This window comes from Diabrotica undecimpunctata, chromosome 5 (genome assembly GCF_040954645.1).
Source record: "Diabrotica undecimpunctata isolate CICGRU chromosome 5, icDiaUnde3, whole genome shotgun sequence".
Lineage (NCBI taxonomy): Eukaryota > Metazoa > Arthropoda > Insecta > Coleoptera > Chrysomelidae > Diabrotica > Diabrotica undecimpunctata.
The window spans coordinates 54,137,225-54,164,566 of NC_092807.1; the positions used below are offsets into that span (position 1 = coordinate 54,137,225).

General features: G+C 31.3%; 1 protein-coding gene across 1 annotated transcript in view; it reads left to right on the forward strand.

Annotated features, from left to right (window-relative positions):
* Positions 1 to 2,110: 2,110 nt before the first annotated feature.
* Positions 2,111 to 27,342, forward strand: part of LOC140442192 (uncharacterized) — a 79,348-nt gene continuing 54,116 nt past the window's right edge. The window contains exons 1-3 of the mRNA XM_072533269.1: positions 2,111 to 2,254; positions 2,372 to 2,791; positions 17,977 to 18,244. Coding sequence (XP_072389370.1) covers positions 2,111 to 2,254; positions 2,372 to 2,791; positions 17,977 to 18,244 — 832 coding nt within the window. The remainder of the gene's footprint in view (positions 2,255 to 2,371; positions 2,792 to 17,976; positions 18,245 to 27,342) is intronic.

The following is a 27,342-nucleotide window of genomic DNA, read 5'->3' on the forward strand; positions in this document are numbered from 1 at the left end:
AAAGAATCCTATCTACCTGGTATAAATTTAATACGATCACTTGACTTTGAAAACTGGGGTGCCGATTACTAAAATTTAATACTTATTTACAAATCCATAGTTCGATCAATAATTAAATACGGAGCCATCGTCTACAACTCTTCAAAAAAACTCAAACAAAAAAAGTTAATGGATATTATCCAAAATAGATGTCTACGTATTTCTGTAGGTGCTCACTACACAAGCCCCATTCAAGGTCTCTATTGGGAAAGTAGAGAACTTCCTCTTTCTTTCAGAAGACAATATCTAAGCCTAACATATGCAACAGCAGTGTCATCAAACCGAAATAATCCAGTACTGCATAACGTTTTTGCTGATCGATTTACAAATAAATTTCAACAAACACATCCATATCAGTTTCCAAAAACCTATGATACATCTTTAATCCACATTCCTGTACCATGTACAATATTTATTCCTGCTATCGACATCAGTCTAACAAACCTAAGAAAATCAGAGATATCATCAATCGTCATTAAACAAAAGTTTCATACACTATTAAACAGATATGGGAATACCTACAACGTATACACCAATGCTTCAAAAAATGAAGACAGTGTTGGAGCAGCAATTTACTCGGAAGACTCCTCAGTTAGTTTCAAATTGTCGTCAATTACAACCATCTTTTAGGTTAAATTATTCGCAAGTCTAAAAGCACTATCGTTAATACAACACAAAACAAAAACAAAGACAGGTGTATAATAATCGCAGATTCTCTAAGTTTATTATCCTCTCTGACTCAATTGTACTGTGACAACCCTCTTTTTTTTTTTAAAAAGAACTAAAAACGTTTCAAATAAGAACATCCAAGTTCACTTTTTATTGGTGCCTTCTCATGTCGGAATTGAAGATAAAGAAGTTGTAGAAGAACGCATCAACTAACCCGATGTCTGAAAAAAGTACCATATTGGTAGAAAACGATTTAAAACCATACCTAAAACCAAAAATAATTCAAAAATAGCAACAAACTTGGAACAACACTTCATCAAGGCTATATGAAGTCAACAAACATCTTTGGAAACCAAAAATAAAAGACAGAAGAGAGCAAGTGATACTTACCCGTCTCCGTATCGGCCATACACGACTTACTCATGACTATTTAGTACAGCGCAAAAACAAACCGGTGTGTAAAGTGTGCAACAATGTTGTAACGGTAAAACGTTTTTTAATAGTGTCCCAAATAACAGTGAACGACTCAACTATAGTATACCCAACTCCCTAAGAGATGTCCTAGAAGAAAATACAAATACCCAAAAAAAATTTTCTTATTTTAAACACTGTCAACTACTTCAAAAGATTTAAAACATACATTATAATACACATACATATTATTATGGTAAACTTACGCATATACACAAATTGTATCAACTGTCACATTAACCTTCCGCTACCGAAGGGGGGTACAGATTGTACCCCAAATTCGATTTTTCATGAATAATTTTTAAAAATGTTGGAATTTTGTTTAACTGTTCTAGTTACTTCTTCATTGGGATGTGTAAAAGCATATCCAACCATTTGTTTTCAATTTGACATATTTTTACCTATGAAAAGTGCAGCACTGTGCTTGGGGTACAAGTTGTACCCCCTCCGTCAACGACAGTAATGATTCTGATAAACCAGTTTTGGGGGTAGTAGATTCCACATTTATTTCCAAGAATGGTACAGTTTGGAAAAATCGTCCTTTACGACAAACTAGATGTCGCACAAAAAACTTTCTCGCAAAACCAGGGCTTACAGAAAAATCTAAAAATGTCGCTAAAATTAGTGATTGCTTCAAATTATTTGTAGATGAGAAAATTGTAGAGATCATCGTCAAATGTACAAACCAGAAAGCGGAGAAATACTTTCAGAATTGGAATTGGAAAAATCCTAATAAAACAAGGAACTGGTTGCCCACTGATTCAGTGGAAATTTATGCGGTCTTGCGGTCTTGGGACTCTTGATTACAGCGGGTGCGCTAAAAGCCAATAGGGAACCAATGCACTTTTTGTGGTGTCGAAACCCTTTGTACAGTCGATCTATTTTTCCGGCTGCCATGTCACGCGACCGATTTCTAGATTTAATTTCACTTATGCGATTCGATGATTTGAACACTAAAGAAGAACGTAAAAGTTCTGCAAAACTAGCAGCTTTTAGGGAAGTGTTTACAAAGTTTATAGAACACTGTAAGGAAAGTTTTAAGTGCCACTCTCATCTAACTGGTGATGAACAACTTGTAAGTTTTAGAGGTAAGTGTCCATTTAGAGTCTACATTAAATCAAAACTAGCCAAGTATGGCATCAAAATATGGGCTCTAGTTGATGCAACAATCACCTATGCTGCTAACCTTCAGATTTATACTGGAAAAGATGGTAACAAACCAGAAAAAGACCAGGGCAAAAGAGTAGAACTTGATTTGGTCTCATTTCTAAAAACTGGTTATGGCATCACTACTGATAATTTCTTTACCAGTGTTTCCTTGGCAAAACAACTCCTAGATCAAAAAATAACATTATGTGGAACACTTCGAAAAAACAAGCAGGATATCCCTCCAGCCCTACTACCCAATATTTCTAGACAAGAAAAGTCCTCAGTTTTTGCCTTCACTGAGGAAATAACACTGGCATCTTACGTTCCTAAAAAGAATAAGGCAGTCATTTTATTGAGTACAGAACATGACGATGAAATTAGCGGAGAAGAGACAAACTATAAGCCAGACATAATCTTGCATTCCAATTCTACAAAAGGTGCGGTAGATACTATGGATGAGATGGTAAATGAATATTCTTGTAAAAGAGCCTCTAAGAGATGGCCATTTGTTTTGTTTCAAAATCTTCTAGACATTGCAGGTCTGAATGCATACGTACTGTGGACGACAAAGAATTCCATTCGTGTGTATGAAGCTTCTCACAGACGCAGAGAATTTTGACTAAACTTGGGTCAAGAACTTATAAAGCCCCATGTCGATAAGCGACTACAAAGTCCACAAAAATTCCATAAGCGAATTATAAACGCGATGTATGAATTATGCCCACCGCCACCAAGGGAGAATCGCGAAAACGACGCCACCATCTTGAAATCCTCGGGGCGATGTTTACTTTGTCCACGCAAGAAGGACCGCAAAAGCAGAAAAACGTGCAATTCTTGTAAATTCTTTGTTTGGGCTGAACATCAAACAACCACAACAATTCAGACAATAATATGTACAAAATGTAAAGCTAATCAAAAAAACGATAATTAATTTTTTTAAGACACCATATATTTTTTTATTGTTACTTATATTCGATAAAAAATACTTGCATTTGTTTTAATTATGTTTTAACTAAAATTATTGCATTATGTTAATATTTAATCTATAAAAATGCATGGGGTACATAATGTACCCCCTCCGTCAACTACAAAACAACTTGACCCTTCGGTAGCGAAAGGTTAATCTAAATACGCTAATGACCCTGAGTGGTTGATGCGTTATTAAAATAAAGTAAAAAAAATGAAAGCCACATTGTCCATAACGATATTAAATTACCTAATCGGAAAAAGAAAGAGTAAAAGAAAATGAATACGCCAATTGGAAGGAGAAGAACGTTTATGCAGTTCCTAATAAAAAGTTTTCTTTGAAAACAATTTTTTGTTGACTGACCAATCTAAATTTGTTAATACTTAATTCTTAGGTTCAGGGAAAAATGCTTTTCATTGATTAGACGCGACGAAAAAATGCAGATTTTCCAACGATTTAAGAACCTGACTACAAAAAATGAGCAAGATTATTACTTTCAATGCCTAATTTTCGCAACTTAAATTAAGCAATGACTTAAAAGAAAAGTACTTGATGAGCCTTCAAAACCTAATAAAAGTAGTAGCTGTGCATAGTCCATATTAACCCTCAACAGAAAAACTACCGTTTTTAAATTTGCCTTCTGTTTTTTTACGGAGTTACAATTGACCGAGTTAAGTGGCTTGTACTTTTTGCAAGTGCAGAAAAATCACCAATCGACAAACGGAGAAAAAGTACTTCAGACAATGTAATTTTTGGTATTATTACAGATGCCATTCGTAAACATATTAAGTCATATCCCACAAAGTTAGCTCTTTATACTAACAAGGAAAAACACTATTTAAATAAAAAACTAGATATAACTCTTATGTACAAAATGTTTACAGAAAAACATACCATTTAAGTATTCGTACTACAGAAAAGATTTTAAAGACTTTGAATTATCATTAAAAGATCTCAGGCAGACACACGTGTGTGTGTGTGAGGAACTTACAACGAAAATAAATAGTAGGCATTTGAACGATAATGCAAAGCTGCCCATAAAATGATTCATCTACGGCGAGCTAAAAAAATTTTAACTCAAGTGAAATTTGTTAACGAAATAACCTAATCTAACAAGGAAATTTTAGTTATTTCTATAGATTTTATGCAGAACCTTTATCTTTATCTGTCACAATTTCCGGTGCGAGAGGTTTTCTATCTTCGCCAGGTAACAGTGAACGTTTTTTGTATAAACCTACTCGTGAGGTGGGGCAGCGTAATAGTCTTGCGCATCCTGTTTACAGAACCTCATGAGCGTTAGTGGATTTTTATATTTTGCAGCAGAAATTGGTAATAGATCTAAAAATGTAGAAAAAGCATTAGTTTTCCTTTTAAAAAATATACAACAACTTACCAGTATATGCAGATGGTGGAAGTTCAAAGTCCCCCTCTGATAATACATTTCTGACTTTTGAAGTTATTTTGGAATTTATCGGAGTTATAGGGCTTTGTATCCAAATACCTTAATAATTTGTTTTAAAACTGATAAGTCTAGGATGCTCTCGGGTAGATTTTATTTGTTTAATTTTTTGTATTGGAATTGGGCATTTTTTGACATATTTTCCATTTCCTAAAAATGCATTCTATTTTTTAACCATATATTGTTCCATTTCCACTACTGGAATGGTGACGGTCTTATCCTTGACACCTTCAAAAGTTGGAACCAGTCATTGGGTATTTCCATGTGCGTTTTCAAATCCACGAGCCCCATATTTTTATCACATTCCATGTAGGAATGACCTCTTTCAGGAAATGTTATTCTTATTGATTGCAAAAGTTTTGTATTGTTAACAACATAATGAATAAACCAAAACATTGCATAGTTTTTATTCTGGCCACCTGCTGAATCACAAAATATGTGTAAATGTTTTGGGTTCTGATCCATAAAATTAGTAATATAATGGAATAGGAATGACAACACTTAATTCGGTCCTTTCTTTGCAAATGTTTCAGGATATGAATAAAAAATGGATTGGCCAGTCGACAATACATAGATAATAAAAACTATACATAGATAACTGTTTTAAATAGTACACGTCATTCGTTGTCACGTTTGGCAATGCAATATTTTTTTGATAGTCTAATGCAATGGCTCCATAGTGGGCTGATATTTTTGACTTTTTGCGAGCAGACTTTTTAAAATCATAGAATGTCTGTGCCTTACTAGTAGATACTTTTTCTTAGATTCGTGTAAACTGTAATGGGATAATCTAGTTTAAAAAAAAATATGTGGTTATATATTGCTTCGCTCGTTTCTGAATGTAACTTTCTATGCTTACCACGTTTGTCTTATCCAGAAGTTACTGTAGCTTTTAATTTTTTTTGTAGGTGTTCAATTTTAATCTTAGTTACACCATGTATTGACATGAATACTTTAAAGCACACATTAATTTCTTTATTAACGCTTAACTCTAACTTTATAAGTAAAAAATGCATCGTGAAATTTTGCGTGTTCTTCGTTTTGACGGGATCATCGTCTTTGAACTGGTGTAATAGTCATCAATCCAACCAAATATGCGTTTTGTTCACCATTTGAACACTTCTCTTCTGTCTATGTTACATTTTCGAAACACTTGAGCCTTTTGCAATTGCATGGCGGTCCTTCTTCGTGTAACTGTAGTCGCATTTTCCTCATAACATCAACCATTCTTCCCCATTTCAGCCTCTTTCTCGTACTATCACTGTTATTTTTACATTCGTCGCTATCGGAAGAAATTGTTACGTGTATTATTACCAACGAGTGTACGAATAAAAACGAGACCGACCGAGTCTAACAAATATAAACAACTAAACTAAACGATTAAACTCAAAATGAAAACGTAGTTAATTTTTGTTTTTATTCAAGTGGACCCTCCTTGTTTTTATCTTTCACGCGTGGACATTTTTGGTTTTTATCTTTCGCAGCATTATTTTAAATAGGCATATTTAATGGACAGTCCAAGTTATAAGCTACTAGTCTACTGTAAATAGTAGATACATAAAAGATCTGTTAGATAGCGTCACTATCTCAATTTCTTATAAACTGTGACATTTCCTGTTTATTCCTTCACCCTTCAAATATAGAATATGAATACACTTTTCGTGTTTGTTTTTGTTTGATTTTAATAATATTTGTCTACTTTTTAATATAAATTACATTATTTTGTGTTATTTGTTTCATTTTAATTCATTATAAAGTTTAGTTTCATGTGAGGCTGAACAATTTATTTGAGAAACCCCATAAGTCAATCAAGTTTACGCCTATATAGAGCTTATTCTTGATCTTTTTTTTTAAATATTGGAGAGAAAAAGTCAAGAAATAGTGTATAAATAGAATTAGGTCAGTTTTTAACATGTAGAAATCTTCGTGTTTTCTTCGCACAGTTTTTTCTTGTTTTTCGTAAATTTTAGTTTTGTGGCGTATAGAATTTCTTAAATAGGCGATTCATTTAATACAAGAAAAATTTCAACATACCAAAACATAAGTCAAAATTTTTACGTGCCCAGATAGACATTTTTATATGTTCAATGTTTTGAAAATGTTCAAAATCCAAATTAATAAATAATATGTTTAAATCCGCTATTTTTTATTTACACACTTGAGTGGATACTGATTTTAAATTTTACTTAAAAAAGGTGTGATGCTCACCCACTTGGATGGTCAATGTACTTAAGGTTTTGGAACTGTTTCTTGTGGCATGTCTAAGTTAAATATTGTGTTCTTATGGGATTGAGCCACTACTGTTTTTAATTAAAATTTACATTTTTGACTAACCAAAATTTAATGTTTCGATTTCCACTCCAAAAATTGTTTTCAAAAAGATTACTTGAAAATTTTGTTGAAAAAATATGCATCCGCAAAAGTTTAAAGTGTCTTCCCAATTGAAAGTTGACTTACTTGGCTCTTGTCCTCGGTGTCATAGGCAATACCAGTGCTTGGCTGAAAATATATGGTGGATTTTATGTCTTATACAACTTTAAAATTCTAATTATTATGTGTGTTTCTGCATTATTCGTATGTGCTTAAACGCTTTGTGTGTTGGTAAGCTTTCGTGTATTTTGTTAGTGTGTTGCAATGGTATTGTATATGATTGAAGACAATGTGTCTTTGAGTTTTGTTAAACCGTTATTGTTGGTATATTTCTGTTATTGACTTCTTTTAGTATTAGCAACAAAATTTTGCTATATACTGCTGATGAATTTATTTCATTGGGTAGGATGGGGCCTGCTTCTTTAATTTTTCTATTTTTTATAATTGTTTCTCTCATACCTATTAATGCATTGTAGTCAGTGTTAATTAACCCAGGCATGCTCGTATATCTGTGATCTGTCAAAGTCCCCGTTTTTAATGTATGTTTCATGCTCGTTTATCCTGATACTAAGTGCTCTTGCGGTTTTTTCTACATAGAAAGGGTTGCATTCACAGGGTATTTTTTAGATGCAGTTTTTAGATCTGTCTTGTGTATTGTTAGGTTTGGTTTTGGACAGGATAAATTTAAATGTACTTGTTCTTTTAAATGTTCTGGTGATGATGTACTTATTTGCTATCCGTTTTAATTGTACAATGTACAATTTGTACAATAGAAATGTACTAATCAGTTAGTTTTTCCGTAAAAAACCTAATGCCATTTGTAAAATGGTTATATGATTATAAATAAAGAAAATATAGCTCTGACACTCTTTAGAAGTTCACAAAATTGTTACCTGACACCAGCGAGGGGCGCTAAGTTATAACAGAAGCATATCAAAGTCCCGTAGAAAGTTTATACGTATGTATAATGAAACAGGTGAACAATCAATATTCAGACGACGATAATGCGTATTACTTTCGTATGTTACTTCAAAGCTGAGAAATAGAAGCCATCCAATTGACTCAAATATGCATAGTTACTGTTTATGCCATATTTACTAAACAAAAAAAAGATCTATTCCTACATTTTACTATATCTTACAACAATTATCAACCAAATAAAAACTTTTCCCAGTTAATTTTTTCTTCTTCTTTTATGTTAATTGACAGGAAAACTTAAATCCTTAACAAATCAAAAAAGCTAAAATACATATGAAATTATAACCAAAGAATCAAGATTTAAAATAAATATAGTTGTTTTAAGTGACTTATCCAAAACCCTACTTATTATCGTCTGATCTTATTTTTAATTTAAGTATGTCTTTAAAATACTTTTTCTAATGCATAACCTATTATTATTACCACTTTATTCATTTTGTTTTAGAAAAATATATATTGTAACATTCTTTACGGATATGCAATTTGATATTAATAGATGTGAATGTTAACAAATGGTTGGAAATTCTAACAAACTAACTACACACTAAAAGAAAACCTTATAACACAAGTTTTTATTCATTTTATGTTTGCCCAGCATCCTTAAACGAGTTCTTAAACATATTTTCTGTCTTCTTGGTCCAATATTTCCTTTAAGGACTGAGAAACTAGAACATTGAATTCTAAGTTTCAAGATATATGTGACATTCTCTTTGATAAGTCATGCGAATGGAGCGAAATAAGTTTCCTGAATACCTATCGAAGAGATTGAGTTTAAAGTTTTCTGGATATACATTTATTGAAAACTCAAAGACGCAGTAATAAAGAATTTTAAAATGATTGTACATAGAAATGAGAAAATCTACTTTAACCAAGATTATATATTCTTAAGATTGTTTATTTTGATTTTAATCTTAGTTTATTGAGCCAATAAAAAAATATAACTTATTTGTTATCAAAAGTAAAATAAACTCCTTATATTACCTGTGTTCGATGAATTCAAAGATTTTCTAGTTGTCTTTTATCGGGATAGAGAAGAAGGATAAAAATAAAAAATATATTATATCACAAAAATTTACGTTTCTTTATTTTATATGAACGAATAAAACAATTATCAAATTCTGTCGTTGTCTTATCAATCAGCATACAAGAAAATAAATCAAATTTTTATAATAATAAGATTTTAAATCTACATACATTTATTTTAATTGAAAACCAGTTTTACTTAAATTTTTCTTTACTTGAAACAAGAAACAACAAAACTTTAAACTTTTGATTAGCCTAACAAAACCTGAGTTCTTAAATTTTAATGCTAATGACCATGATGTCAAACCGATCCTTCACAGATATAAAATTCAATTGTACAAAACACTTACAGCTTATTTTCTTATTGAGTTGTATGTTGGAACATACCCAGAAAAATCCAGTCTCCTCAACGATGTGATCTCTCCTTTTTGGCACCTAGGCTCCTTCCTAACGTCTCTGCAAACCTGCTGCACTAACCAAAAACACCTGATGCACTTCTCCAAAAACTCAACTACTTATTAATGACACAAGGACCTCCTTTTGTCAACTTGATGCCGTAAAACTACTTTCACAAATCTTCACAAAATGCCAACGGTAGATACAAGGATCTCCTTTAATCTATTTGCTATCTCCTTCTGCAAAACTATTCAATTCTTTTCACAATGCCGGTATCCAACTCACGAACCACACCCTATCTTGAGACAAACGACTGTTTCCTTCGATGACCAAATTATAACTGACTTCTCCGGTTCTCATGATCGGCTCACAAATTCCCATTTAAAAACGACCGTCCAAACAAAAGCTCAAATTGTGTTTACCATGATTTTGGAAAAGCCTAATTTCGGTTTAAGAGAAAAACTAAATAGCTTACTTTAAAATTGGGTTTGTCAATACACAATTTATACATATTTCAAAAGATTAGAATATGGTCATTTAATACTCGATTATGCAAACAATGAAAAGATTAACTTACAGGTTAAATGTCTTCTAATTCTAAACAAAGGTTTTTTGATAATTTTGTTTGAAACGGAAAAAGGTCGTTTGCCAAACAAATTTCTATTCTTATCTACACTAAATCTTATCTTAAATTACTATATACAATTTGTTTATATTGATATCTTAAAATTTTATTTCGATGGATTTTTTTTATTTATTTTTCTTTGGTTGGGAAAAAAGAAACATAACAATATATTATATTAATATATTAATACGATTTTGAAACTAATTATAAATTTAAATAAAGTTACTGATTTTAATAGAATTGACAAAACAAACACAAACAAATTTAATCAGTTTTATATTTAATACATCTAAATAATTTTAACTACAAACGCCAAATTGTACACTAGATATTAAAATTGTATCTTAGCATTCTTATGTGCGTTCAGAAATAACTTTGCCTTTTTCTAGTGTTCAATGAACAAAACAGGAAAAGAAAATAAAAAAAATGCGAAAACATTTAATACAATTAAATACAATGATAAAATCCCGTGAAAAAATTATTTACACCAGTAAACTACTCAGTCATAAATATCAATCAATGTCTATCCTGATAACTGAAGCTGCACAGCTGTACTTAAATTCGCGTTACTAAATAACATATACTATATTACAGAAATTATATGAAAAAACAACTTTATAAATTAAATTATTTTCTGTTACCTTTCAAAAATTTTATATCTCTACAATATTTTTCTCAAAATTTATTAAACTAATTAACCTTTAATTCATGCCAATTTAAATGCAGACAAACAACGTAGTAGAGTAAGACCACCTACACGTTGTGCTGACGACGTCAGACGTATCACAAAAAATTGGCAAAAGCACAAAATCGCAAAGAATGGATTAGTTTAAGGGAGACCTATGTCCAGCAGTGGACGTGTTAAATGAAGGCTGGATGATGACGATGATAATGAATACCAATTTTAAATTTGACCATAAACATTTGTTTCTGCACTTCTCCCAATCAGCATTCATGAAATTGCCACTGCTACCACTTAATAAACACATTTAAACAAATTACTTTTACTTCGCGCAAATTAATTTTACACTGTTAAAAACTACCGGCACACACTTCCCTTATCAGGATGAGATGTTCTTTCTATCGAGAACAGCAAACGATTCTCTTTTTTTGTGCTTCAAAACGTCTGTCAAAATTACAAATTCTCATTCCTTTCTCTATTTTCAACCAATCATCTTTTAGTATTTTAAACAAACAAGCTGAATTCCCAGTTTATACCAAATTTATCAAATTTGCCCGAGTTTAAAAGTGGTAATCTATTTTGCATCTTTTTTGGCGTCCCAAAATTGAAATACTCGGTAAAATTAAGCTTGTTCGTACGATTTTTAAAGGCTCAGTGGCATTTTCGTATTTAAAGACCGAAGTATAAACTTATTAAACACGACAATTTTAAATTGTTAATAGTCAATTTTAATTTTTGGTCTTGCAGAACGTGACGATAGAAGAGACTGATCTGTAGAATTCTGTAAAGAAGTAAATCACGGTATAATAAATATCTTTTTGAAAATGCCGAAAACTCTATACCCGAAGGTCGAAGGGCTCCAGCAGATGGTCCCGAAAGATTTAGAAGAAATTAGATAGATTATATCACTTACAATGAGCGTTTTCGAAATTTGGTAAAAGTAGTCAAAACATATTCTGAGAAACACAAGAAACTTATAAAGAATCAACCCAATAGCAGATTTGATCCTTACCTTCATCAACATTTCGCAATTAGTTTGGAATTAATTTAAAGTAAACCAAGAATTTCACAATATATAAGATCACTTGTATCATTTTAAAACTGTAATAACTGTAATAACTAATAACTACTGCAGAATTACCCAAAATAAAATTTGAAAACAACAGTGGATTAACGACGATAAATTTAAACCTTATAAAAGAAAGAAGAAAGTTTAAAAATCGAGATCGTCAAAAATACAGCGACATTCAGGAAAAAATAGAAAGAAAAACACGAACAGTAAAAGAAGCGTGGATTGAAAAGAAATGACTGGAAATTGAATGTCTGCAAAAGAAGTTTTCAACTTAGACAAGAAGATAAAAGAATCTGCGGGTGTATAAAATAAAAGATAACATAACCTTTTTAAAAACGACATCAACAACCTAAAACGATGGGAAGAGTAAGTACATTAAAGAATTATTTAGCGATGAGCGACAAGTAGAAGAAATACAAAATTGTAATAAAGACTTGCAAAATACTTGGAAATAAAGGAAAAAAATCACTTCTAAAGTAGAATTTCACTATTTGGGAGAGTGGTTCATCATTTAAACGCTCAATATCTTCAAATTTAAATATACACAGAGGCCCACGAAAACTACCCGTTTTCTCAATTGCAATTTGCGTTTTCTCATAAGAAATTACACAATATATAAGTAGTATATTTATTTGTGCTTCTCTATAGAAAAACTGACCAGGAGTTGACGTACAGTGTAGCCAATTCTTGTTCACAAGTAGTAATTATGGTCATACAAAACCTGTATTCTTCCACGCAGCGATTATTACTGTCATAAAAATACCAAAATACATGATTTTTTTAATAGTAAAAATTAAGCACAAAATTTTAATTAAATAAATTTTATTTATATGTTCCGTTTTGTTACATTTTTAAATTAATAAAATAAAAATCGATATTTTAAAACAATATTTTTCAATCGTTTGGCAACTTTGGAGTTTCCAACCCACAGAAAGCCGTAAAACTAGTTCTTGTCGATCAAGTGCCCATAAACAATAGTTCATTTATATTGGCGTTTCTGGAGGTAGGGCATGTGTTGCATTTTGTGAATATATTTTATGCGATAAGTTTGTGTTATTGATAAAACGTGTTATTGATAATACGAGTGTTATAGTTTCTCGTTTTATAGTAAATTTTTAGTTATATTCTGTGATTATTTGGTTTGAGTTTTATTGGAGTTGGACAAAAAACCGAGTTGTTCCAAGAGAAGAGAGCAAAATTCTGATGTTGATTCCAAAAATGAAAAGCCGCAAAAAAGACGGAAAATGTTAACGTCCGAAGAGAAGGTAATGATACGAAACGTTTATGAAGGAATTGTCGGCAGAAAAATGGCAAAATCCGTTAGCTCTATTTTATCGTGTACTTAAAAATACATCGGAAAATAAAAAGCAAGAAAAAAGTAAAACTAGAGGTAGGAAAAGCATTGTTTTGGATGACAAAACAAGGAATATTATTAATTTGAAAAATTCATTCATTTTATTTTCGGAGTGAAATTCCAACACTGAAAAATATTTCTCAAGAGCTCGAAAACGATGACTCCTTACCCAAGATATCTCGTAGAGTCTTAATCAGAACCATGCGCGAAATGAACTTTTGATATGTAAAACTCAACAGAAAAAGTATGCTAGTAGAAAAAAATTAAATTATTTTGTGGAAAAAAAAATATTTAGAATAAATACGCAAAATTCGCAGCACTGGACGCAAAATATGTTATTTGGATGAAACCTGGAATAACGAAGGTTGTACAGTTGGAAAAGTTTGGAAAGGGACGGCGTTTAATCATCACCCATATAGAAAGTGATACAGGGTTTCCTGATGATGGTTTTCTTCAATTTGAGTCGAAAAAAATAGGTGATTATGAAAGAAATTGAAAGGGAGGATTCAAGAATGGCTTACAGAAAAGGAAATTGCATACGAAGAATCAATGTTCAAAATTTAGCTACTTGATATTGCACTGTTCAGGAAAAGTGAATATCTTAAATATGCTGCAGATGAAACTGCAAAAGATTATGGTGTCAAAGTTCTACGTCTACCACCTTATTATTGCGAACTTAATCTCATTGAACTTATCTGGGCGCAAGTGAAAGGAGAAGTAGCACGCAATAACAAAACGTTTAAATTAAACGAAATTAAGAAATTTTTAATTCAAGCAATCCTCCATGTAACTCCAGAGAAATGGGCTAAATGTATAGGCCACATAATTAAAGAAGAACATCGTATGTGGGAACTTGACACTCATATCGAAGTTTTACTAGAGCCAATTATAAATACACCAGGTGGTGAAGATAATGACAGCGATAGCAGCACTGCATCTTCAGATTTAGACAGCGAATAATATTTTCTAATAGTTTAATGAGAACATGAGTATAAAAAAAAACCAAAAAAAAACGAGAAGAACATAGTAAGTGTGTATAGTGTTTGTGTTTAAAAAGAATAGTATAATGTTTTGTTACATCAAACATTATTTTTATTTTGTTTTTATTGAATTTTATTTTGTTTTATAGGATTTTATTTTGTTTTGTTTTATACTGTTTAAGTGTTTTGTTCATTTTATTTAATAAGACAATATGGCTCTTGGCGAACACCCATTTAAAAAAAGTAACGCGCTACAAGACCTATGGGGTGGTGTGAAAACTGTCTTAAACTTTGTTTTAAAAAAATTTCATTGTGTAACTCTTTAAGGACGGGTCACGTCAAAAGACGTTTTAGCGTAACTTCCGCGACAGCCGGTTGGTATCAGTAAACTTTCTGCAAAATTGCTTGTTTTTTATAGCTTTTTGTTTGTAGCATTCTGTATTTTTAGGGGAATGTAGGGAATGAGCCACAAAATATTTATTCATATGTTTATTTATTGATGTTTCGATCTATATATCCAGAGACCGTTTTCAATTATACAAATGATAGTAATATTTATTTTCTATGGCTTTTCGCTTGTCGTTCGGTATTTTTAAAAATAATGTTGGGAATAAGCCACAATATATTTATTGAAATGTTTAATTTACGGACGTTTCGATCTCTATAAAGAGTCCGTTTTCAAACATACAAATGACAGATATACTTATTTTTCTATAACTTCTTGTTTGTGGCATTCTATATTTTTACGGAGAAGGTTGGAAATAAGCCACCATATATCTAAGTATTTACATGTTTAATACACTGACGTTTCGATCTCTATTCCGTTTTTAAAGATAGAAAAAAAAAAGAAAATAAACAATATAAGATTATAAAAATATATAATAATAAACAAATACAATAAATATAACTATCATTTATTTGAAAGCGGTCTTTGGATATAGAGATCGAAACGTCAGTAATAACTTATAAATAAATATATTGTGGCCTATTTCGAACATTAATATTTGAAAAATAAAATATAATTGACGTTAAAATAAAAATAAGTGTACGTCACTGGATTTTCATACGTCTTTCTGCATTTCTGCGCCTTTAAACGATGAATCACTCTCTCAAATAGTGAAATTATACTTTACGCCTTTTAAATAAAATATCCGTATTAAAAAAAAAAAATTTTGGTGACCAACCAAAACCCCCCCCCCCCCAGAAGCAAATTCTAGGTGCGGTACTGATACGTGGTGATATTGGCATCGATGGTGGGGTAAACAAAAAGGATGAGTAATCTACTACATCCTGCATTGAGTTAAATAAAAAAAGTTCTAATAGTAAACATTAACTGTACAAAAACATAAGTTCAACTGAACTACTTGAACTTTTTTGATAATATGATAATGTTTGTTTGTAGAGGAATCAATGAGGTATGCTTCTTCTAAAAATGTACCTTATTTTTCTGTAACCAAGAATAAAATAAAATGTTTCTTTGGTATCTTAATATTGTCTGGCTACAATCCTTCTTCTTCTTCAAGTGCCATCTCCGCGACGGAGGTCGGCAATCATCATAGCTATTCGGCTTTTACGGCTATTCGGCTTTTTTTGAAAACCTATGTACCAACATAAGTTTACTAAAATATTTAAGATTAAAAAGATACAACGCTTCCGAAACCATCAGAAAAAATAGAGTATTTAAGACCTGCCGTCTTAAATCTTCAAAAGTTTTACGTGAAACGGGACAAAAAGGAGATTATTTTTCTTTGATTAAAAGAAATAATGGCAATATGTACATAAGATGATTAGACAATAATGCAGTGACAATTGCTTAAAATGCCTATGGTGTAATGCATCTGTCTCAAGCAAAAATATATCCCAAAGCCGAACAGAAATAACATCAAGCATCAAGACATGTTGCCTTAAAAGGAAATTTAAATTAAGACTGTACTAGTCTATTATTCGCCCAATTGTTTCACATGGAAATGAAATATAGACTATACATCAGCGGGAGACAAATAAGGTAGAGACCAGATGGTAGAAGATTAGTAGGTCATCGGAGAAAAAGATGGAAGGATGATGTTGAAGGACTATAGTGGATGCGGTGAAGACTTAACCTGAGTTGTAAAGCCAGTTAAAAAGAAAAAAGAAGAAGACCTTTTCCAACATTTAGTATAATAGTGGAATGGGTAAAACTGACCTAATGGACAAAGATGTCACTCGAGCATATAGGATTACAATACGTTCGAAAAAATGGTTGTGGGTGATATTTACATAGTTGGTTGCTGTATGGATTTTAAATTATCTTGGTTATTCTCTCGATTATTCGTCAATATCTGTGGTTATAAAAATAAAAGATCGGTAGCAAAGCCAATCGAAAACATGAAAAAATATAAGAAAACAAAAAAAGCATTAATCAGTGGGAAAAAGCAAATCGTTGCTCTAACAACAACAGAATTACAGACAGAAATGAAATAATGTAACTCACAACTAAATTCTACTGTGAACTATACAAAGCCCCTGACACAGTTAAAGAAATAATTAGTAACTAAGAAGATGTACCAGAAGTCCTTCCGAAAGAAGTAAAATCAACATCTGTAAAAATGAAAAGCGGTAATGCAGCAGGAATAGATGGTATAACAGTGGAACAGTTTAAATATGCTGGCAATAAAACCTGGAAAATCTTAGCAGGCATATTTTCGAACTATCTAAGATCGAGATGCATACCAGACCACAGGAATACAGTAAACATCATTCTCATTCATAAGAAAGGTAGCAAAAATAATATCAAAAACTACAGATCTATAACTCTACTACCAATCATATACAAAATATTCACAAATATTATCAACAACAGATTAACAAACGCATTAGATGCTGCACAGCCGAGAGAACAGGCTGGCTTCAGAAGTGGATTCAGTACCAGAGATCATATTTATACACTTCGAGAACTAATGAGTAGAGCTTAAGAATATAAAATACCGCTAGCAATAACCTTCATAGATTTCAAGATAGTTTTCGATTATATATATCCCAAGCTAGTAACAGAAGCTTTGACCAACCAAGGCATTGACAAACCGTACATTAGTACATTACTTATTTCGGTTAAAATATAAATATTAATTTTCTCTAGATAACAAATATCTAAATTTACTAAAGTATTACGTAACTCAAACTGTCCTGAGAACCTCACCATCTTGTTTGTATGTAAATATAGATAAAAAGGAGATAATACAAAAAAAGTGTTTTATATTATATTATGTGTACCGTTTTTTGAACACACTGATGATGTTGAAAAGATGCTGTATTTAACTTGTATCTTATTTAAATTTTAGTTCTTAAAGCATATTATTCAGCTCTTCGGTATTTATATTTTATGGACTTTACGGTCAAAAAATTTTTATATTTAAGGTATTAATCATGTTGTAACTGGCTGATTGACACCTAGTTTATGCCAGTAAAAAAAACTCAAACTGTCAGTATAGTGTCATGTCTAAATAAATATCTGTTTCTAATTTGTGTAAAAAATATGATTTTTAGCGCTATTAATTATGTAAACGTACTGCTTTATCCATTTGACATTGGATAAAACTAGAATGACCTAGATAAATTGAGAAGTTATTAATCTCCCGTTTCTTTTATCCAAGCAATTTGGATAATATGCGAGGTATCAGGGTAAAACTACTTCTACCCAATTTCGGGATTTATCCTTAACATATGCATCTTTTTTGCGTAATGAAACATTTATTTATTGTTGCAGATTAAATATGCAATATCGAACAAAGAGCCTGATGTCAACACGATATCATCAAAACTTTCCACTGGTTTTGGATCTACGCCAGAAGAGGGCATTACAGATTCAATATCAACAGTAACGTATTTATTAGAGAGCGTAGAAATTCTTTGTATATACATACCTCCTGGCATTGGTAACGCTGTAAAATTAGTCTGGGGACTGAAGTTAAACGACTTAAATCTTAATGTAACATACGGAGTACATTATGGCAAAGATGATGAAGATTTTACAGGTAATCAATAGACAAAATATTTATACAAATCTACATTAAATTATGTATAAAGATTATTCGCCAACGTTTAAAATCTTTAAAACGAAATTTATTATAAATAAAAAAAATATTTATTATTTTTAATTGTTATATTTTATGGAATATATCGATTGGGGGCATCTGTTCTTGTTTGTCCTAATCTTTGTGTAATTTATTTCTCTGTTGTTGCCTTTTTCGTGATTATAAACCCCGAGTATTTGAATTTATCCTTTCCTTTCATTGTTACGTTGTCATCAATCTGTAGATCTTCTATGTCTTCTTTACTTGTAGATAGGTACTCTGTTTTCGTGAGTTTAATATCTAGGCCAGGCTTGGTATATTGTTCTTGTAGTTTCACTTTCTCTTTCATAAACCTCCAAAAGCAAAAGTCTATGGGATTAAGACCTGAACTTCTGGGTGGCCAAGAAATAGGTGCGTCACGACCCCTTCCAACTCACCGACCAGGATACTGCCTGCAAAGGTTTTCCTGGACTTCATTACTGTAATGCGGTGTAGCGCCATCTTGTAGAAACCACATATTTCGCCTTATTGCAATATTGACTTCTTCCAAATACTCTTGTAAATCGTTTGCCAAGAACTGCAAATAATTATCACCATTTAAGTTGTTGGAAAGAAATGCTGGGCCTATTAGATTGTTATTCACAATCACTGCCCAAACATTAACTTTGAAAGTCCTTTGGTGGTGAAACCTTTTTTTTTGGCGTGAGGATTTTCGTCGGCCCAAATGTGCTCGTTATGATGGTTTGTTATTCCATTTCTACTGAAGGTAGCTTCGTCGGTAAACAAAATATTTCTAATAAAATTAACATTTCGAGTGTTTTCCATTAACAACCAATCGCAAAAGCCAATCCTTTTCGGATAATCTAATAATAGGGTTTAAGCAGCTGATCCTTCAAACGTCTCCAAACCCTTACGTGAAGAACATTTAGTTGAGCAGCTATTACCCTTGTACTTGTTCTAGGGACTTCTTCAATGATTTCTAAAATGTCTTCATCAGTTGCATCCATTATTGGACGACCACTATTGCCAGCAACTTGCGGTTTGAATGTACCCGTTTCCCGTAAACGAAGATCAATGGTAAGAAATAATCACCTATCGGGTGTATTTCGATTGGGGTATTTTACTGCATAACGCCTTGCGGCTGCGGCACTATTTCCTTGACATTCACCTACGATATTCCCGATAGTTTATTGAAATCATAATTTAATCTGATCCAACTTACCCAAAGTTAAATGCATAACTGCCATTTCCTGAAATGTGCCATTGTAATACCACAGTTTTTAATATTAATCTTATTCACACAATAAATGATAGCTTCAAATTATTGACTATTATTGATGGAACAGTTTGTAATTATTTTATCCGTAGAAACTAATTGTAATTTTATGGCCAACTAGAAAAAAACTAGTTTTTCGAAAAAGTGATGAGGCAAAAAAGTTTTAAAAATGTGTTAAACTAATAATGCCACAAAAATTCATTTGACTGGAACGTACTCACAAGTTTTTTGATTTAGTGCTGCACACTCCCCTTAAAGTTTTTCTGTGCTTTTAGATATTTTTGTTTCTTTTGTATGAAAAATGCTTTCAGAACAAGAAAGTCAGGTGTCCATTTTTATTACAAAATGTCAAGTAGTTTAGGAGATATTGCAAAAAAACAATTTTTATTCTGTAACTTGAAAGGGCTGTAACTTTTTTTGTGTACACTTTTGTACAAAGGTAAATTGGATTCAATCAATTTATTTTTGTCCCCGGAATGCGTGATTTAATTTATGACATACCTTTTTGAAACACCCGGTGTATATATATATATATATATATATATATATATATATATATATATATATATATACATCTTTAAGGAATATGACAGTGCCGTTGTTAATATAAAATTTCAAAATTGACAAGTACATTTTTTGATAGCTTTTATAATCAATCAATGTCAAAAGTTACATTAAAAAAATAAAATTAATATAAAATTACGTAAATTGGGAATCTTCTGGCGTTCTGTGTTTCTGTGTTTTTGCTGATGTATTTATTAGATTAATTTTTGATGTTTCTTCACATTAATACCATAATTAATGCTACAGATCTTTTAAAGGTAAGATCATTTACTTAATTGTTTCTCATATAAGATGTATCGCTAATTACACTCTTTTAGATGAACTGATGATGCTCATTGAACAGTGGGCGAAACGTCTTTATTAAATAGATAAAGTAGCACAACTCTTGTCTTTTTTATCTCCAAATTGACCGAATATATATATATATATATATATATATATATATATATATATATATATATATACAAAACTCAAATATTTGGGTGTGCAGCGGAAGAGAGGACAAAGAAGTACGCTTTTTAGTAAACCAAGCTTTCGCAAATCTTTATTTGCATCATCAGGGTGCTACAATAAACAAAATTAGTACAAAATACAGAAAAGGAATTATTTTGCATCTTACACTAATTGAGGTTGGTTGTCGTGATGTTTATCAAATGAAATGAGCAACTCATTTGACCCCTACAAATGATGGTGAAAACTATCCAAAATTGTTTTTTTAAAAAACGTTCTTTAACAAATACATATTTAAAACACTTTAAAACACATATACATGAACACTTAAATAAAATTATGTTAAAATAATTACAGAACATGTCATAAAATAAAATTTAGGTTATAAACATTCTTATCGGAAACAAAGAATTGGTTGTGAATTCGTTACTGCCAACTTAAAACGATAGAACGTTAGATCTTAAGGATAACAATGTAAAGGTAATACCTAGTATACCTGGTAGACGCTGAACTTGAAACAGAAAAGGTAAAAAGACTTATTTTAGAAGAAGTAGTAGTGGTATTGTATATCTCACATATAATTAAACTTATATTGTTGATGATGAGTTGTCTGTATTAGTAGATTCATGTTTATCCAAAGTTAACAATAATGAATATAAGTTGCTTAAATTATTGGTATCTGTCTTTTTGTTAATAGTTTCTTTTTCTTGAAAAATGAAAGCCATCTCGAGAAACAATCTTTTTAAATAATTGGTCTCCGTGGATAGGATTTTTACATTTGGAAAATCGAAAGAGTGCCCTGTTGTGTTAGCATGTGTGGCTAGAGAACATCTATCAGGGTGTAACCTAATGTCACTCTTGTGAAGAGTCAAGCGGCTAGAAACTTTTTGGGAGGTGTGACCTATATAAGAACCTTCACAGTCCAAACAATTAAGTTTGTAGACAACATCACTTTTATCTAAGTTTGGTACTTTATCTTTCAATGACTTGTACAAAGATCCCACAACTAGAGTGCTTTTTTAAGCAATTTTTACATTTGGTAGGTATTGAGCAAAAATTCTGGTCAATTTGGGAGAGACGTCCTTAATAAATGGAAGTGATACAAAAGATATATTAGAAATATTGTTAGTCTGTGAGTGGGAATCAGAGCTAACTTTCATAACACCTGTATTTTGGGGAGGGTTTACTTGTGTGTTGAGTATGACAGAGGATGTGTTAAAGATGATTTTCCTAAGTAAGGATTCGGGGTAAGAATTATCTAGGAACAACTGTAAAAGGATGTTGAGATTCTTCTCTCTAAAAACAGGGTCAGCTAGTTTACGAACTCGTGTAGTCATTTGTTTGACTAGATTAATTTTCAAGCTTGACTTGTGGTAAGAGTGGTAGTTGAGATATCTTCCAGAGTTACACTTTTTTCTATACCAATCAATTGTAATGATGTTATCCAGTTCTCTAATAAACATTGTGTCGAGAAAAGGAACAGATTGGTTTTGATCCTCTTTTTCAAGAGTAAATTGAATGTGGGGGTCATAGCTATTGAAAATGTCTAAGAGCTCAAATTCTAAACCTTGTGGGCACGACATAATAATGTCATCAACTTACTTTTTAATAAAAGGAACATTGAAAGGAACAACCTGAAGAATAATATCCAACAGATCATCCATTACATATGTAGCTAGAATTGGAGAGATACTGGCTCCCATAGGAGTGCCAAAGGTTTGTTTATAATATTTGTTATTGAAAGAGAAGCAAGTGGAATTAAACAAGAACTCTATCATCTCAATAAACATATCGTAATCGATGCTACATACTTCTGAAATTTTATTCCAGTGTTTATGAATAGATCGGAGAACGGCATTTAAGTAAACATTACTGAAGAGGGAGACCACATCTAGACTAACGAGAACATAATTATGTGGTAATATAGTTCTGTTAAATAACTCAACAACTTGAAAAGAATCTCTGATGTAGTAATCATTATTTGAATTATAAGCGTTGGTCAAAATATTGGTGAGAAAGCCTGCAATATGTTCAGTTGGTGAGCCTATGGAGCCACTAGCTGACCCTGTTTTTAGAGAGAAGAATCTCAACATCCTTTTACAGTTGTTCCTAGATAATTCTTACCCTGAATCCTTACTTAGGAAAATCATCTTTAACACATCCTCTGTCATACTCAACACACAAGTAAACCCTCCCCAAAATACAGGTGCTATGAAAGTTAGCTCTGATTCCCACTCAAAGACTAACAATATTTCTAATATATCTTTTGTATCACTTCCATTTATTAAGGACGTCTCTCCCAAATCGACCAGAATTTTTGCTCAATACCTACCAAATGTAAAAATTGCTTATAAAAGCACTCTAGTTGTGGGATCTTTGTACAAGTCATTGAAAGATAAAGTACCAAACTTAGATAAAAGTGATGTTGTTTACAAACTTAATTGTTTGGACTGTGAAGGTTCTTACATAGGTCACACCTCCCAAAAAGTTTCTAGCCGCTTGACTCTTCACAAGAGTGACATTAGGTTACACCCTGATAGATGTTCTCTAGCCACACATGCTAACACAACAGGGCACTCTTTCGATTTTCCAAATGTAAAAATCCTATCCACGGAGACCAATTATTTAAAAAGATTGTTTCTCGAGATGGCTTTCATTTTTCAAGAAAAAGAAACTATTAACAAAAAGACAGATACCAATAATTTAAGCAACTTATATTCATTATTGTTAACTTTGGATAAACATGAATCTACTAATACAGACAATTCATCATCAACAATATAAGTTTAATTATATATGAGCTATACAATACCACTACTACTTCTTCTAAAATAAGTCTTTTTACCTTTTCTGTTTCAAGTTCAGCGTCTACCAGGTATACTATTACCTTTACATTATTATCATTAAGATCTAACGTTCTATCGTTTTAAGTTGGCAGTAACGAATTCACAACCAATTCTTTGTTTCTGATAAGAATGTTTATAACTTAAATTTTATTTTATGACATGTTCTGTAATTATTTTAACATAATTTTATTTAAGTGTTCATGTATATGTGTTTTAAAGTGTTTTAAATATGTATTTGTTAAAGAACGTTTTTTAAAAAACAATTTTGGATAGTTTTCACCATCATTTGTAGGGGTCAAATGAGTTGCTCATTTCATTTGATAAACATCACGACAACCAACCTCAATTAGTGTAAGGTGCAAAATAATTCCTTTTCTGTATTTTGTACTAATTTTGTTTATTGTAGCACCCTGATGATGCAAATAAAGATTTGCGAAAGCTTGGTTTACTAAAAAGAGTACTTCTTTGTCCTATCTTCCGCTGCACACCCAAATATTTGAGTTTTGTATTCTATTTGATCAGCGTTGATGACAAGCGTTTATTGCTTTTTCAGTATATATATATATATATATATATATATATATATATATATATATATATATATATAATAGTTTAAAAAAGGCATAAAGATGTTTAAGCTTTCAATACAGCACTGTTTTTAATAAAGAATAAAATATTTAATATAAGTTTTTATAATAGCACCAATATTAAATTCTAAAAATGTACATTTCTTTAAAACGGAAATACCGTGTGCGTTGGTCAGTAAAGAAATTTGTTTCAATACCTGCTAAGCACAAACAATAAATGATTTATAATGTAACTGTATAAAATTATTCTCTATTTATCACTTAGTAGTGCTACAATTACAACTATCCACGTCCGGTATTTTCATGGTTCATGACCAATGCGTTTTATTTTTTATTATAATAGTAAAGGATATAATTATTATAGCAGTATCGACTAATAGTCGAGGAGCCAGGGGAGGTTGAGTATGCACTTTTATGTCCACTCGGTACCTTGACGCTTTTTTGGTGTATAGATTCGATTTTTCGAGGGTACCAGGCGAAAACACGTGCGATTAACTTTTAACCCCCATCATTTTGAAGGAATTGTTATAGCTCTAAAAAAAACTTTGAAACTTTGCAAAATTACTTTATCTTTAGTACTAAAAAAGGTGTAACAATTATAGAGTAAAAATTTTACTAAAAAGTTCTATACTAATTTGTTTATAGCCTTTTACTTTTTCTGTTTTCATTGTCACTTTTTTCCACCATAACTACAATTAATTACCCACCTCATCTTCTTAATTCCTGAACATAAAATAAATTACACTTTTATACTTATTCATTATCGTTTCGATTTTTTCTTTCATGCCTCTATTACCATTATTATACCTTCCTAAATTAACAAAATTAACTACCCACCTCATTAATTTGTTCCTGATTAACTGATCCAATCATTGTCCTTTCTGTATTAATGATCTTCTCAATTTTCTAAACAGTATAACTTGCATTTTTACAATCAATTGCGATTGAATTTCTTATAAATTTCATCCATTCAGTTTACTTCACAATCTCTCAGACAATTTTTAATTTTATAACCAATCATATCATTTTTTTACATTCATACATTTAACTAACACACCTTTACTTTAGAAATCATTAAGTTCCCCTTTTCATTATAACTTTTTCATGTCCCTCGTATGGTAAAATAACGAATCTGCAAAATTGAAATTTTACAGAGGAGAGAGAAGAGCTAGAAAACATTTCAAATTAATGTGAAAAATGGAAATATTAACGTAAATAAACATTTGTGTATTAATTTCTATAAATGTGTCTTTATATAATTAACTTAATCTAAATTGCAATATCCTTTATCAAAGCAAAAAAACGCAGATTCGTTAGTTATCTATTGCAAAATTATCCCTTAGTCCAGTATACTAAGGCTAATGTAAAGTATACCTACTTTAGTATTATTATTTTAAGCACCATTTCCTACAATTAATTTAAAGCTTATATGCGAAAATATTATATACTTCACATAATAATAACATAGGTACTAACTACTAATAATAATTTTTGTTGACAGCTACTAGGAAACATAATACAAAATAAAAAAAATAAGAAAATAACAAAACCATGACCAAACACAAAACTCAAAAATTACAACAAAAAGCAATATGTTGTGTCGTCATATTCAGATTCTTCTGGAATATCTGGTTCAGGCAGAGTATCCCTTATAAGAGTTTGAGTAGAAAGCCTTTCATAAAATCCATGGTATGCACGTGGATTCTGTAGATCTTCGCCTAACTTTTTCAGGTCTCTGTATTTGGCAATGGAAATAGGGAGTTGATTAGTATAAGGCGTAGCTGGTTTGAAATTTAATGGACGACCTCGTTGTAATTTAAGCACATATTTGACAAAGGTTGTCGTTTCTACATAGTTTGCTTTAACGAATACAGCATTTAGATCTGTTTTCTTTTGTACATAAACCAAACTGCTTTTCTAAATGGTAGACTTGTATTACTGTTGTATTCACCACTAAAATTACATTTATCTGGACAAATATTCATAAATCCTTGGTGCACTAAATGGTTAACTTCAAATGGGTGATGTTTATTGCGAGCTGTTCTTATAACTTAAGTCTAACCTTCTGTTATGTACACTGGAACGTTCTTAACTTTTTACTGAAGTTTAACATGTATTAAATCACATTCCATTTGACTGTGTCCAGGTTCAAAAAATCTATGGTCAATTTGTTTTATATTTGGATGCTCTTTAAGGATATGCATACACATGACTATAAACCTAAAATTTTTCAGTTGGCCCCCACAACTGTCAGACATCATTCGCCCATACTCTACCGTAGGTCGTGCCATTATATACTTAAAAAAGGAATGTTTAAATTTCAACACTTCCACGTTGTCCTTCCGTTTCATTTCAAACATAACAAGTTGCACTTGCATCTTTAATTTAAGGTTATAAATTGTCATGTTATAGACTGCAAGTTTTCTAACATAAAAGTAGGGACCACTAGGTCCTTTTGGAACAAACAACTTGCAGGATCTGAGTGAAAAGTTAAACTATTGTTTTGCTCTTTGGCAATTTTTTTATCATTGTCTCTTAGTTTTCTAGCAGCTTCCTTCCAATTTTAATGTTCATTATAAGATTCTTCATCATTCTCGCTATATTTAGCACTCTCTTTATTGGTAATGCGTACTTTACAACGATCTATCTTAGGTTTATGAAATTTATGTTAATATTCCCTTAAAATCTTTCAATATTTCAGTGGAAACTGCTGTACGTTGAGCCTTCAAACACTTTTCCTTATACAAACTGTACATAATTATAACATTCACTGTTAATTCTAAGAATGTATAAATACTTTTTTTATGAAAGTAATGGGACTCGACACTTGGAAAAGAATGTATGTGATCCCTAATGAAAGTATCGTCTTCTTTTGTAATTTTATTCGGTGGTGCTCTTTTTCCTCCCACCTGGAATAGGTATACCACTGAAATTAATTTTTTTCAAAGATCCCCTTAATAACCCCTCAGAAATATTTAAGGTATCTAAAAAAAATTCTCTGCATACAGTGTGCTTCTCTCCATTTGATGTCAGAGAATATTTTTTTGTACTTGATTTTCGTGATGGTGCAGCTTTTGTTCTCCTATTTACTGGTTTTATTGTAACATGAGTTATAATAAGCTGACGCTGTCTTTGAAAGACAGTAAACTCCGAAATTCTTTAAAAATTCGTTCTCTTTCTAGTTCAGGAATTAATATTGAACATTTATGTTTATTTCGTCCCAAGCATCTCGGTACTTTCAAAGGTCTCTCACTAATGATTTTTCCTTTGCTGGTTAAACATTCCTCAACTTTAAACCTCTTTTTCTGTTCCTTCTTGTCCTGAGTAACCAGTTTT